This window comes from Saccostrea echinata, unplaced genomic scaffold (genome assembly GCF_033153115.1).
Source record: "Saccostrea echinata isolate AGI-Se365-2 ecotype Australia unplaced genomic scaffold, CSIRO_AGI_Sech_v1 ptg000014l, whole genome shotgun sequence".
Taxonomy (NCBI): Eukaryota; Metazoa; Mollusca; class Bivalvia; order Ostreida; family Ostreidae; genus Saccostrea; species Saccostrea echinata.
The window spans coordinates 17,096,503-17,113,028 of record NW_026889763.1 but is presented as its reverse complement, the minus strand read 5'-3'; the positions used below and the strand labels follow the sequence as shown (position 1 = coordinate 17,113,028).

General features: G+C 33.1%; 1 protein-coding gene across 1 annotated transcript in view; it reads left to right on the top strand.

The window, feature by feature from the left end:
• The first annotated feature begins 233 nt into the window (after window positions 1-233).
• The window catches only part of LOC133186547 (adenylate cyclase type 6-like), a 35,780-nt gene continuing 19,487 nt past the window's right edge, over window positions 234-16,526 (top strand). The window contains exons 1-4 of the mRNA XM_061321778.1: window positions 234-869; window positions 4,255-4,404; window positions 5,256-5,374; window positions 15,091-15,199. Of these exons, the coding sequence (XP_061177762.1) occupies window positions 234-869; window positions 4,255-4,404; window positions 5,256-5,374; window positions 15,091-15,199 (1,014 nt within the window). The remainder of the gene's footprint in view (window positions 870-4,254; window positions 4,405-5,255; window positions 5,375-15,090; window positions 15,200-16,526) is intronic.

The following is a 16,526-nucleotide window of genomic DNA, read 5'->3' as shown; positions in this document are numbered from 1 at the left end:
ATATGGCTTTACAATTGTGCCTTTGCGAGGAGGATGAATTGTGAAGGTTTGTGATAAGTCCCTGATTGGCTCATTATATTGAATATAGAAAAAATGAGAGCAGACTTTTGTCAAAGTGAATTGAGTATATGATGTGTGATTTAGATTCTGTATAATGAGATAAGAACATATAATGTACTGCTGATATACATGTACTACTTAAAGTGAATAACTTAAAAAAAACACTGATAAAAATGACAACTGCAAGCGCGCGAGTCTACCCGATGCTTGCAGACGATCGCAAACTGACCGCTAAGCTTACAGTAGCAGACGAACAAGCCATGGATGGGGAGGATGAATGGACAATTCTCCACGAGAGATTCCCGTGGAAACGCTACAAATCAGAGACTATAGAGCAGAAATACATAATATTCAGGAAGGAGAAAATGCTGTGTATCTCAAAACACTTACCTTTATCGTCTGTTATATTCGGAGGCATTATTTTTGCGCTCAGTATTTTCCATTTTGGAGAAGAGAAGGTACCGACTATATTATCAACCTGCATCTTTCTCCTGGTGAATATTGCCGTTCTTAGTCTGTACTGCGCTAAGGAAATTCAGACTAACATTTCGCACATCGTTTCACAATTTGTTAACATTTTGCCCTTTTTCCTGTTAGTATGTATACAGATTTTGGATCTACGGGATATTTCGGTTACAAGTACCCGGATGGAATGGGTGGTGTTCTTGGTCTTTTTAGCGTTTGTCACCCTCCCTGTAAGATACTGGGCTTGCTGTGGGTGGATTTTCGTGTTGTTTCTCGGACACATATCAGCTATTGTTTTCAAATTGCTAAGAAGGGGAATTTCCTCTACTGAACTTGTATATCAGGTGAGTTTTTAACATTCAATTAAACATGCATTCCACAATAAAGTTATTTCCACAGATTGAAATATACATGTATGTAATATTTTTAGGCAGTTTTAAACACCTTTTTGTCCTGTGTACATGTAGAATTGACGGGTTTTCTAATTTCTATATATGTCCATTGCCATCAACTTTGTTAAGTTAATCTTACTGTGCAGTCTTAATTTCACGATAACAATTTCTCACCGCGAAAATTATGCCGTTACAGTAGATTAAATAATGCTGTAGATCATAAATATTCGCGAATAACATTTAGTTTGTACTAAACTTTTAAAATATATGTAGATATGCGTCAGTGCTGAGATATCTTTAATGTTCACTGAAAGAGATTTATACTGTTCATTTTAATAATAAAGGAAACTAAGGTTGTTCTACAGATGGTTCAAAGTTTTAAGTCCTCGCCAATATTATAGACTCAGTTTTTGAAAAAAATGTAATCACAGGGAAAAAAGCTTATAAGCTTTTTATAATAAAATTATGTACATGGTTTTATCAAAAGCAGACTGTAATTACCATAGTGTAGACATTTCCCGTGTTCCGAGAAAACAACCATGTTTAACCAGACTGGAAAAGCATGATAAAAAAGTATTTGTATCTTCTCTTTGTTCTGTAAAGCAATGAATGAAGTCTTTATTAACTTTAAATTGATCACATATGAATACAATACAACATAAATGAGAATTTTAAACCAGAAAATATTGACCATGTACATATCAGCGTGTGAGTCTGCTACTGATGTGTAACTGCTTGTCAAGAATCTCTATATACGTATCATCTAGTCTACGACGATGTTGGATTTGCTATATTATATACATTTACTGGTGCTGTGTTAAACAAGCTTCCAATGACAGGTGTTGCCGGGTATCCCACTATTATATACCGGAGATGGCTCTCATTACCATTATCTACAGCCACGGCTAAAATCTCATAATGGCAAATCAATAGGATGCACTTCCATTTACATCTTAGTCTCCCGGGGTTTTATTTTTCTGTGCGACATCTGCTGTTTACTGTCCATTTCAATATAGGACTCCGTATCATGTTAGAACATACCTATATATTCCAGGTACACTGCATTTAAATTCAGTACCATATATAAAAAATTCAACATCAAATATGGTCACGAAGAATTTTGCAAAATACCTATAAATATAAATATCCTTTATGTAAACAATATTTTTTTGCTTTAAAAAATCGTGTTATTTATTTTTATTCAGAATAACCGAATTGTCTTTGTAAATTGAATAAGGGGGTGTTGATTATGATGCATCCAAAGCATCAACGGAAGTTTGAAAAATAATCCTTAATTTCATTTTTTAGATCAAGGAATAAAAAAAACAATTAATAAAAAAATTGTGTATTCCTAAAAGAAAATTGTCCTGAATAGATTCCATTTCTTTTAGGAAAGGGAGAAGCTGTTTGCTTCTGCTTTGGTTCAATTTATTTTTTTCTTACTTCTGTATGTGATTTAGAATTTTAAGAAGTCATGGCAGCTCCTAGTGAATCTGTGACAGACCTTCGTCGTCCAGAAATGCCACCATTTGATACCGTTACTAAGAAACTGTCGGTTGTTACATTGATCCGGAAATTTCCAACATTTCTCAACGCTCGAACGTATTAAAAAAACGAAAACGTAGCTGGAAATAAAGCCATGAAAAAATCAAATCACGCTCTGTATGTACAACTCAGAAGTCAGAAATCTACAATTAAATCAATAGGTTACTTTAGTATAAAAATGAGTGACATTTGGATCTGGAATAGTCAAGGTTCGTAAAGATTGTTTACATATTAACTGGATTAATTAATAATCATTAACATAGAGAAAACTCTCTATTTTATGGGTGATAAAACTTCCCAGTTCGGTAGCGTAAAACTATGAAAACCCAATGGGTTTAAAATTATAAATCGTTTTATTTTATATAGGCCCCCTCCTCCCCCCATGTAGCAATATTAAAAAGATTCAACTTAAAATTTAGAATGCATTTAATGATAGTGAAAAAATGAATAACCTACAATAAGTCAGGGGCAAATATAATTCAAAGTTTTGATCTCTATCAGATCTCGATATCATTAGGAGTAATTTACATCTTAGGGAGAACCAATGTACCAAGTTTGATGTCGGTCAAGCAAAGGGTTCTCTAGAAACTGAGCGGTCGGTGTCTCCCTATGTCCAATATGACCTTGATCTTTGAACTTATGATTTCAAAATCAATAGGGCTTATTTACTTTCTAGGGGGAACCAATGTACCAAGTTCAATGTCAGTTACGCAAAGGGTTCTCAAGAAACTGAGAGGTCAGTGTCTTCGTATACATGTATGTCCAATATGACCTTGATCTTTGGCCTTATTACTTCAAAATCAATAGGGGTTATTCACCCCATGGAGAATCGATGTACCAAGTCTGATGCCAGTCAGTTTTGAAGATATGAAGCGGATAATATCTTCCTCTATCTTGAGTAGTTTGACCTTGACCTTTAACTTTGTGACCTCAAAACCACTCCCTAGAGAAAACAATGTAACAGTTCTAAGTTTGATGTCATTCGAACAAAGGGTTCTCAAGATATTTAGCAGACAACACTTGGTCTACCGTCCGACAGGTGCAAAAATAATATGCTCATTTCTCTTAAGGGGACACCAAAAAAAAAATACCGAGAATGAGAGAACGACTTCTTAAGCGGTCCTACTAAACAGAGAACTCTAAAGAACTATAGAGAACTCTAGCTATATTTGGTTAATTCAAGTAAACAGTCTGCATAATTGATTTGATAATCACTTTATATGTCATTATGATATTCTATTAATAAAATTAACAAAAAGTTTATTTTAGGAGTGTATTCCTATGAAAATAGTTAAAAAAAACGTAACAATATAAGACGGTGAGATATTTTTTGTAATCCCGATCCCGATTGAATTTCCCTAACCTCGTTATCTGAATTAATGTTTTTTTTTCCCACATTATTTTACTTTTTTTTCATGTTATGTTAAAAAATTATGTAGATTGCTTATTCATTTAATCCGGTCCAAAAAATTAAATAAAATTAATTTTTATCACTTTTATTACAATAAGTATGATATAAAGTCTTCAGTGATGAGTAATTCGTCGATTCTAAGCATAAGATGTGTGAAACATATATTTTTAAAATATTATTTTGTTTTTGTATTATATATTTAATATTAGAAGACATAAATAAATCGCTGAAATACAATAAATAATTAAAAATCATTAGGGTTCTCTAAGGTTCTCTAGGGTTCTCTGTTTAGTAGTACCCATTTATACTGACAATATAATTTTAATGCAATGAAAAAAATTAAATTGCTAAAATATATTCACACATTTATTTTTATTTTAGATATCTTTGAATGCAACGATATTTTTCTGTACCTGTGCATTTGGAACCTACATGTATCATCAAATGGACATGTATCTTAGGAATGCTTTCTATGTGATGAAGGACTCTTTCTTCACTAACATTGCAATAGAACGCACCCAAACCCTACAGGTGCGTAATTGTCGATTACTCTCAGATCCTTAAGGTACAGTGTATGGCACGTATACAAGGCTATCAAATTCAAAAGGTATGTAAACTAACTGAACGTTCTCAGATCCTACAGGTATGTAAACTGAACGCTCTCAGATCCTTGAGTGTGTGCACTGAACACTCTCAGATCCTTTGGGTATATAAACTGAACACTCTCAGATCCTTGAGTTGTGTGCACTGAACACTCTCAGATCCTACAGGTATGTAAACTGAATGCTCTCAGATCCTTGAGTTGTGTGCACTGAACACTCTCAGATCCTTCAGGTATGTGCAATGAAGGAACAGTCATAGATCCTATAGGTATGTAAACTGAATGCATTCATATCCTTCAGGTATGTACACTGACTGAACGCTCTCAGAACCTTCGAATTCAGGTATGTGCACGGAAGGAACAGTCATAGATCCTACAGGTACATGAATGCATAATGACTGAAAATTCTCAGATCCTACATGTATTTACACAAGTTGAAAGCTATCAGATCCTACAGGTATGTACACAAATGGAAAGCTCTCAATTCCTACAGGTATGTACACAAGTTGAACTTAACGTACTTGTATATCAACTTTGTTAGTGAATTGTGATCTTACGTGGTACAAGATTAAGATACCACTTGCTATGGCTGACGATGTTAAATATGAATTTTTCGACATGAGAAAGTATTGCTGTTCAAATTTTGGTTTTTGCACTATGTGAAAAAATTCTGGGCTTCAAAATATTCGCTTTTGTACAGTTGTCACTTGGGATTTATGACCAATTGTTGTATCAATCAAAATCAATAATGATAGGCATATATTTTTTATATATATTTCAGAAAAATCTGCTTTCCTCCACTTTGCCAAAAGCTGTTGTAGCAAAGATATCGCGAGATTTCTCGGTATACAGATCGAATTCCTTCCGCGAGCTATGTCACATGTGCCATGATGACGTCAGGTAAAGTACCGCGTTATATTTTGTTTCATACATAGTTGGTTTAGTTAGAAGATATTTAATGTTTTTAATTAAATTTTATCGGGCAAAAGTTCTAAAAACTTAATTATTGTGAGTTATATCAAACAACTTTACACATATGGGAAACAGTTTAAAATGAATAAACACAGAAAAACATTATAATCAGAGGGTCAAATACATGTATATAACATACAATTTGGAGAGAATTCGCAAAAAAATAATTATTGTATCAACCAAAATGACCTGACTTGTTAATAAATTATTATTAAGGGATACATTAGATTTGATATTGGTTTGCCCTCATATCAACTGTGACGACATTTAATTTTCCTTGTCTTCTCAACATAAGATTAGTACATTTGCAACATTAATTGTATTGTATTTCAAAGCGTATATGCATGTGCTTTTATTTACTCTCTATGGAAAGAGTATTTTTCATCATTATAATCTGTAGACATTCCGGATATATTTTTTGAATAATTGTAAAAGAAACCAAGATTATTTTAGGTACTGCTTGTTGTACTGTTCTTTTATGCCATTTTTTCAGCGTGGCACTGTGGAATCTTTGTACATTAATGGATTTAAAACAAAAGTTTTGTAGGTTTCACATACGTCTTTTTTCCTTGAGGTGCAACGTTAAAGCTCACACAGTTTCAACATCTCAAGTTAATTATTAAGTTATTTGATGTAACCAATTCCCACTTTGGGAGAGGACTCGTTTGAACTACAACCGTTGGCATATTAGAAAGATGGAGAGTGGGGAAACTCGTTTGGCCCACATTAACTCTAATTAGAGAGTTCTCTGGAAATTTCTTAAGTTACATATTTCCCATGAACATACATCAAAATGACATTGTTACATTAGTAATACATTTGTTAATTAATAATAGCAAACATCATAAAACATACTTCTCACTGTTAAAGGACGAAAATAACACGGGGCGAAAATAACCCTGCATACAGTATTTACTTTACGTACACATGTATCAAACTGGCATTAATTTGAATTTTTGGATCCCCAATTTCAATATATTCTTCCACAATTCGAAATTTGCAAATTCGATTTGCTATACCTTAAATATTACTTAAATGAGAATAATGCTGAACACGTTTGTGGAATCTTACCCCACTCCAAATTGATATTATAATGAATCCTCCAGGGTACTCGTTTTACTCGCACTTCGTCACACTATCTTCTTCCTCTAACTCTGAATGCATTAGCTAATTCATCTTCGGGATATGAAGATGGTGAAAATATAAAGACAGAGTTGGTGGAGTCCTGTAGATCTGCAATAAGGTTTCCGAGTGTTCATTTTCATCATGGGGACCAAACGGGGTGTTCTAAAACTACGTTTTTCTGCGAAACCTGGTTTCCCAAAAGCTCTTTTGCATTTACTATTGCCATATCTTTATTTTTGATAGTGTCCTTTAGAGGGGGGAATAAGATTTTGGAATTTTCATTTTATCCTAGGAGCCAAAAATCGAAGTTTTTACTACAAAAAACTAAGTTCTCAGATGTCCTCTTAAATTTAACACCGTAGTTAAATATCTTTTGGAATACTACATGTATATGGTTGGTAGTGTCCTGTAGGTATGAAATAAGGTTTTTTGGGTTTTATTTTCATCCAAGAGGCCAACTGGGGCAGGCATGACTTTCTTCCATTAAAACCTTGTTCCCAGAAGTCCTATCATATTTTAAACAGTAGCCAAATGGATCTTACTATATAAGAAAGAAGGTTTTGGAATGTTTTGTTTCTGTTTGTTTGTTTGTTTTTTGATTTGTTTTGTTTTGTTTGTTTGTTGTTGTTTTTTTTTTTTTTGTATATCGGGAGGCCAATTCAGGGTCCGAAAAATGATGTCTTTCTACACAAAAACTACTATCCCAGAACTCTTACATTTTTCTATGGTATGAAGGAGAACAATTAGTCTAAGAGGCAAACGCTTACGTGTGGGTATTACTGTCTAAAGAAAGTATTTAGTTTGATCATTTATTTAAGTTGTGAAGTTTGTAAACTCTAAAGTGAGCTAAAAGTATTTAAAAATGTATACAAATGATAGAGAATTGACATTTAAAAAAAGCTTTTGTATGCGTTATATAAATAATCATCAGATTTTTTTTTTTTTAATTTTAATGTTGTCACCTCTTCGGATTATATGTAACAAGCACTTTATGATTAATTTAAAAGAAAAGAAACCTCACCTTTCACTTTTTGGAACTCAGTTTTTCGCTGCAATTAAATTCAATAGCAATTATGTACTGTTTATATATAGTGTCTAGGTATTGAAATCTACTCAGGGGTTGCGCAATAGGCAATCCTCGGCTGATTCCGCTACGCTCCATACAAACCTCGGATGTGATTGGTGTAGGAATCTGCATCAATTTGATGCTTTTCTCCACCGGAACTGTCTTTTAACTCATTGCATATTTCGCATTGCTTGAAGTTCACCCAAAACATTCTTCTATCTTATCTAATGCTTCCTTGTATATTTGTTTTGATTGCAACCTTCTTTTATATAGCCGTATGTGAAAGTAGAAACTTAAGGAGTTATCTGGATTTCAAAGGAATAATTTAAGAAATTTCGAATTCGATCATATGATTGTATGACAGATGGACTGTATTAACAACAATATACTAGTATCCAGACTTTCTTTTTGAAGAGGTATAGAAATAGGTATAAAATATCTATTTCTTAGTTACCTCTTAGCGTGAAATTTTTATATTTTTTTTCTATACAATTTAAAAACAAAGTCCACCATGGGTTTAAAGGGCTTCTTTTTACCCAGTGATGGATATCCTACTATTTAGTTTTGAGAACACATAAAATTATCACAGCATATAACGTACAGAGACAGTGACGTCAGAATTTTTAAATCTCTCTACAATTCACGTTCAAGAAGGAAAATTCAACCTCTGACGATGGTGGAATAGAGAGGCTGTCATAAGTGCAGTTTCTTGTGCTTGTAAAATGCTCTCAAATGAATTCGAAAAAATGGGATATATTGCTAAAGTGTACTTAGTTTATTATTCCCTCTGTAGATGTTTCTTTCCACAACTACAGTAGAAAGGTTAGGTTTATTCTTGGATTGATTCTTTTAAAAGATATATATAAATAGTGTAATTTGAATTCGAATTTGTCCTGATCAGAATATTAATGTCCCTTATCCGAAACTTTTGTATAGGCCTGGAGGGGTTTGCAGTTTGTTTTCACATCATCACTTCTTTGATCAAGAAATATATTTGGGTTTTTTTTCTTATGGATCGGAAATTAAATTATTATTTCGTTCCGATAAAAAGCCTTTTTAAATGACATTTCTAATGTTAAGCACAGTTTCTAGAGGATTTCAATGTATGTTTTAAAGTTGTAATAAATGTAGGTTATGAAGTCCTCCACCTTTAATTTTATAATAGAGATATGGTTCTATGTGTTCCTTCTCACTATTTATCATATAAATGTATTTAATTTAATATGATTTAGAACATTTTCAGATTTTGCTTTAGTCTCACGGATATTCATCACTTCCTCTCACAAAATAGGTTATCCTATTTTTGTATTCATATGAAACGCAATCTATTTCTTAAAAACTTCTCCATGAAAAGAAGTTTATTGCGTGGCCTTCAATTCGACATTTAGATAAATCGCCGAACTTTTATCAATTGAAAATATTCATTTTTATTCCTATATTTTGCTACATAAATATGGAAAGTTGACGATAGAAAACTTGAAGTCATCACGTTTATCAGAAAGTTTTGTTGTTAGTTGGCCATTAATGTCTTTCGCCAGTAAAATATCCAGATATGAAGCAGATGTGTCAGACTCTGTGGTGTCTTTTATTTCGACTTCAAAGGGATATATCGAATCAACGTCTATTATCACTTGCATGTGGAGTTTGTCTCCCAGATGATTCGATACACAAGAGCTGTTCTACGTACGAGCAATTTCGAAAACGAGGTAAGCTATTGACAAATAAGTTGATAATACAAGGATATCAATAGCCTCGTTTAAAATCAACATTTTCTAAATTCTATGGTCAATATAATGACCTAGATAGCAAATACAATCTATCGTTAAAGAACTTGTCCCATATATTTTTATAAATAAAACCGTAATTTTATGAAAAATATTATCTACAACATTGTTTATTAAAATATTGAATAAAGTAAGGGTTGTTGTAAGCATATTTTCAGAGAAATTTAGAGTTGAAATTTAAATAACGGCGATATGCATATTTTAATCGGATTTCGGCGCCATACTGCTGTGACGTCATAGGCAACAATTCAGTGATGGAGAAATGAGAATCTGTATACTTTAAACGAAGTTATCAAGCAAAAAATGCTTGATAATAAGGGAAAGTCTGAAAAAAAATTCTTACATGCTTTTCAATTACTATGAAAGTATGAACTCATTCTAGTTTAAGTATAAACATTTATTTAAAAATGAATTTATAAATACCATATAAACGGATTACGGTGTGGTGACATGGTGTGATATGTTAATAAGAAAATAAAATAGAAATTTTAAATCACGTACAAACTTGCTGATTTATAGCGGAGCTTGTCAATTTTAATAACAGAATATGATTAGAGAAGAAAGGGTAATTAGTAAATATCCCGTCATCTTTTGTCATCATTGCAGCTGCTTTTTCAATAAAAATGGAACTCGTAAATTTACTTACCTTGTCATTGGTAAATATTATTTTGTTAAAAAACATTCTGATTGTACACACAAGTACTCTGAAGTTGATATTAAAAAAGATGCTTGAATTTCTGATGACAATATCTATGTGGTTTTTGGAGACCAAATCTTCCAACAATCTGTTGGAATTCCCATGGGTACCAATTGTGCCCCGTTGTTAGCAGACCTATTTTTGTATTCATATAAAGCAGAATTTATTCAGAATCTTATACGTCAGAAAAAGAAATCTCTTGGCCTTCAACTCGACATTTAGATATATCGACGACGTATTATCAATTACCAATAGTTATGTCCATTCATATGTCGACACTATATATCCCAGTGAGCTTGAAATAAAAGATACCACAGAGTCTGACACATCTGTTTCATATCTGAATATTTTACTAGAAAAAGACGTTGATGGTAATCTAACAACCAAGCTTTATGATAAACGTGATGACTTTAACGTTTCAATCGTCAACTTCCCTAACTTATGCAGCAATATACCCTTATCACCTGCATATGGGATGTGCGTGTCTCAGTTGATTCAATACGCAAGAGCATGCTCTATACGTATAAACAATATCTAAAAGAGGTAAGTTATTGACAAACAAGTTGGTGAAACACTTGAAGAATATCAACAGTCTCGTTTAATGTCATCATTTTCTATCATAAGTTCTATCATAAGTCGATACAATGACCTTGTCTGCAAATACAATTTATTATTAAGTCATATGGTGATTGAAGTTTTTCATACTAATTGTTAGGTCATTATTTACACACTGAATTGTCCACGAATTTTTCCATTAATTACCGTTCATGACAAGGAGCACACGGCGGGTGTGACTGTCAGCAGGGGATGCTCACTCCTCCATGGCATCTGGAGGTCCGTGTTTACTCTGCTCCCGATTTGTAATGTTTTAATGGACTTTGAGCTTGAATGGTGTTCGTTATCTCCATATTTCATTATCTTGTGCAGGAGAGTTCCTTCTTCTTCGGCTCGTTTCCTTCGCTATCCTCACTGTTAACAGGTTATTTTACCATGTTTACAGATTTTTCGGATTTTTTCTTGCTGGCAGTTCAAACCTGAAAGGTTTGATAGCCAACTTCATACAGACAAAATCGGTGATTTGGTCGTCCATAACGCAGAAAACCCAGTTTGTATCGCGTGCATTTTAGTAAGATTAACGTAGACAGCTGATCAGCCATTGTTGCCTATGAAGTATCATGGTCACATGATCGCTATCTAATTAACTTTGATTTTTAAGTGAGTGGTTTTTATTTTAATCAATAATGTTTAATTACCGCTGTATTTACGCAATAAAACACGAAATTTATGAACTGTGATCACAAGGAGCATAATACGCTTTTAATTTCAAGTAGCTGAGACTTTAAGTCGAAAGTTGGCTGATGTTTTTCATACAAAAATTGTTAGGCCATTATTTTCAAACTGAATAGTCCACGGATTTTCCGTTTGCTGGATCATGACAAGGAGCGCACTGTGAGTGTGACACAATGTGACCGGTCGACAGGGGATGCTTACTCGTCCATGGCAACTGGTCCCAACTCTGATATTTTTAGAGGTTCGTGTTACACTGCTCCCAGTTTGTATTGTTCCAATAGACTCTTGAGCTTGATTACTGTTCGTAATCTTCTCTGATTTCCTCTCCCAACCCACCTTTTATCGTCTATATGCACCGATGTAAGTGTGAAAAAATTCAACTATTTCTCTGATTTACATACTCCCTTTAGGAGCTCAGTACTATTGTAAGAATTGTTATCTCTGTTCTGTATAAAGATCTGTGTTTTCTCCTTGTGTTTCCAAAGGCCTTTATGCTTGTCCAATGCGTATGTATTAAGATAACTTGTTTTCACTTTCAAACAAAATGGCTATTGATTTTTACACTATCTACGTACTTTTTACACTGGAACTGAGGATTTTGAGATTAAGAAGAGTATACCTTCTGTAAGAAAGATATATGAATAGGGATTTCAATGAAAAAGGAGAATTTTTACATGGACGTAATTTTTCTATCACAAAATCAAAAAAAATTCTTACACAGTTTGTTTAATCACTCATGAGAATGTGTTTTTCTTTTATTTTTATCATGTTTTGCTTACATTTAAGTAAAAAATTTAAAAAAAAATTCTAATATACATGTTTTATGGTTCCTAATCGTTTTAGAAGAATGTACCTTGAAATGAGCCCGAGGCTACCGTCACTTTAGAACAAAATAGTGTTAAAATCGTATCCCTTGGCTTCGTTAACGTTCACAAGAAGACTGGGAGGGGGCTACAATGCAGTTTAATTTGTAATAAGAAAGACCAATGTTAATGAAATGAATTTTGATGATGTCTTTTTAGCTCTACTGGTCATAGAGCTTGTAAACAATCTGTCTATTTCTGCGCATTCGTCTCTCTCAAAATATTAATCCTCCTACAGGTTTTGCTTGATCCCAATAAAACTTAGAACACAAGTAGCGCAAATTAAGATACATATTTTTTGATAAGTTTTTGATTTTGGTAAACGATGTTGCGATTGTTACTTAAAATAGGATAAGTTGTTAAATTCTTACAAAATGCTATATTAAGGACATTTAAGGTAGTACTCAATAGATAGGCAAAATTTTCCCTCAAATTCAATTTTGTTGAAACTTTGATATTACGTTCTAGGATACAAATTCTTTCTTTATTTGTATTTTGAAAGAAATTCAACCACACATTTTTTGCCCATATAGTTTGAAATAAATTCTATCAGACCCATATAAGAAGATTGTGAAGTCAAACATTCGACCCGAGAACGTGTATTATATAAAAAATTACCAAACGATCTATTACAAACTTGTGTGATGCTGTTTATTAAGACAGCCTTTTTGTTACAAAAATTCAGCAAAATATATTAATACCAGTAAATTTGAGTACAATGAAATCTAAAATAGAACATACATAGCCCGGGAGTTGAAAATTCTCGTCTAAATATGTTACACTCTAAGCCCTCTTGAGAGAAAATGTATTCTTCAATTTTTACAAAAAATTAACAGAATAATTGAAATAGAACCCGGATTAAAATGTGTCAAAATAAGGAAAATTGAACCTACAGTTTCATATATTTTAGCTATTCAAAGTAAACCAATGCCCCCCCCCCCCCAAAAAAAAAAAAAAAAATTAAAAGAATCAGTAGAAGACGTGACTATATTTGACCTCTTAATATGGCCTTGAACTTTATGGAGACTCCTAATAAATATGTACAAATATCAGGTCTGTACTAGGAATGATCAAAAGTTACTTTGCATTTAAAAACAGACGGTAATAGTTGATGGCATAAACACGATCCAAAATGTAGGCTCCGGAACGACAAATATATAGGATGTCTCTAATTTTGTTTTTATTACAAAACATGGCGAAAACATGTGACAGTTTATTTTTTTCCTAGAAGTTCCTTGATTATTGACATTCTGGTGACATTAGTCTTATTTCTGGTGTACTTTATGAAAAATGGGCTAAAAAAGATGTCATGGGTGTTTTGTACTACCTTAAAACACATATATTTATTCTCACTTTAACAGTTAATTTTAATGAAGTTTATTGAATAGGATGATTTAAAAGGTAATGAAAACGAACAGTGATCAATCTCATAAATCTAGTGAACAAAACGAATCGTGAACAGGGAAAAACACGGACCTCTGGAAACACCAGAGATGGGATCAGGTGCCCAGGAAGAGAAAGCATCCCTTATCGACCGGGCAAACCCGCCGTGAGCCCTGCGTATTGATCAGGTAGACGGAGTATACTCCGTAGTCAAATTTAGTGTAAAAGCAATGACCTTACAAATGGTTTAAAACATACGACCCTAAGATTGGTTGTGTTTACAAACAAGGTCATTATAACCACCGTAGAATTATATGTTTGCAAAAAGCTTACTTTAAACGAATTTGTTTAAACCAGGTATTTGTCAGTGGCTTTCCTTGGTTTAAGGTCAGACGATACGTTCCTCAAATATCTGTTTTGATATCTTCATATTGTATGGAAAATATTAGAAATTTTAAATACTTTCTGATTTCTAAACTGGTTTCTAATTGTCTTTAAAAAATTGAAACACTAAAAAATGTGATATTGGCAAATTAAGTTTTTTCCCAAAAGGATTTTATAGGAAACAACATCCTCTGGTATCTTACACAAATGCCTGGTAAGGTACCTCAATTTTTTTGCGAGAAAGCATATTAAAGTAGCAATACTTCAATGACAAAATCTTAGAAAAAATATATATTATTGAGGAACGTATCGTCTGTCCTTAAATATTAATCGTATTCAAAGCATGCTCTTGCGTATCGAGTCAGTTGGGAGACATAAGCACCACATGCAGGTGATGCTGCAGTATTGCTACATGGAGAATCTGAAGTCATCCCGTTGGTCATACAGTTTAATTATTAATTGGCCATTATCGTATATAGTCAGTAAAACATCCAAATTAATCTCAGCGAGATCCGTAGAGACTAAACATTTTGGTCTGGTGTCTCTACGTAGAGACACCAGACCAAAATTTTTAGTCTCTACGGATCTCGCTGAGATTACATCCAAATATGAAACAGATGTGGCAGATATGTTAAATTCTCTTCGATACTGCTTGCATTTAATAATTTTAATGAATGATGTTACCGTAGTTGTTGTTAATTAAAAATTTCTTAGAATTACAAAATAGTTTGTGCCATACAATATTTGTCTGATTTGAATGAAACATATGTGAGTTATTTTTTTCTTTGTTTTTAAGTTTGATTTCAAAGAACAGTGACTCGCCATACATACATCATATCAGATATTTTTTAAAAAAAATGGAATTATTATAAAAAGCCATGCTCTATCCAACTACTTAACCAGTGGAGCTGCATTTTCATAAGAGATTTCTTGGTTACTTTGGGATAACTTAATCTTTCAGAATGATCAGCAATGATACACTATTTTCTTAATAAAGGTCTTACTCTTTATGTAATAAATTTCTAAAAAGAGATTAATGTTTCTGATTTCAGTATGCTGTTTTGTAATGTTGTGGGTATAAGTGATCTAGCCGATAGATCTCCCCAGTCCTGCCTAGCGCTAATCAACGACCTGATGGTACAGTGCACTGTCCTTGCAAAGGTAGGGCTTGAGAAGGGAAAAATGAATATGAAAAAAAATTCGGTCATCAGGAGAAAAGGTAAATTAATAAACCTTACAGGATATACGAGACCTTTTCCAGGTCCAATTCGAAACTGTGATCGTGATTCATGGGTCGTTGCTATGACATGTCGCGAGATTTCTTTAAATACGCACAAAATTAACGATTTCAACCAATAGCTTTGTATAAATTCAGTATTATTAACATTATCGCGCACATAAGCCCACGCTTATGTTTTTACTTCTCATTTATATAATTAAGAACGATCATAAAATCCACGTTAAGAGTTAATTTCAAGAAATATTGTCGCCATGGTACCTACAATAATCTTTTTTTATTTTTTATTATGCTACAGATTTGGCAGTATTTTATATCCAACAAGAATAATTCATAATGCTCTATAGTGGCTAATACTTATCCAGCAAGAATAAGTCATAGTCCTCTATATAGTGGAGTAAATGCCTAATAGCTATTCAACTAAACTAACTCATAGTACCTTATAATGACATATTATATAAGTGTCTTATATTTATCCAACTAGACTAACTCTTAGTACTCTATAATGGAAGACGTGATATTTATCCAACTACAATAAAATACTGTTTAAATTGAAGGTCTTCCTGCTTACACTGTGTAAGACAGGCCTTCTTGGTTTTTTCCTTTAAACACCTATAACATCAAAGGTATAGTATAGGACAGCCGTCAGGGATGGGACCCTGACTAAGCTCCCTCTACAAAGGTATAGTATAGGACAGCCGTCAGGGATGGGACCCTGACTAAGCTCCCTCTATAAAGTAACTAGATATTGTAGTTAACCCAACAGCACCACGCAGGATGCTTTTTATCTGAATTCAATACAATTACACACATATTCATAAACGTACATTGAACAGGTATAATCACAATGACTTAATGATTTACTTAAGAGTTGCATTACAGAGATGATGCTGTTTTGAAGATGTTAACCCCGGATTTTACTGGTAATGGTTATATCTCGAGGTAAAATTGACAAAGCATTGGCAAAGATAAACTTTCCTAGTTGTATACTTAATTGTGATTTGATTTGTCTTGATTTATACAAGAGAGAATAATCTTAATGATTCAAAAATGTTACTCCTAAGGATGTATTAAACAGGCTCTGGTTTCTGTAATACTTTTTTAACCAATAGTATAATAATAACAACACAAGGTATCTAACTCCGAATTACATGGAGTAACCCCCAGAATCGCAGTCACTTACGCTTTCAGGAAAAACGCACTGGCAAAATCATTATTATTACCATTATCTTCTACAATAATTTATATGGC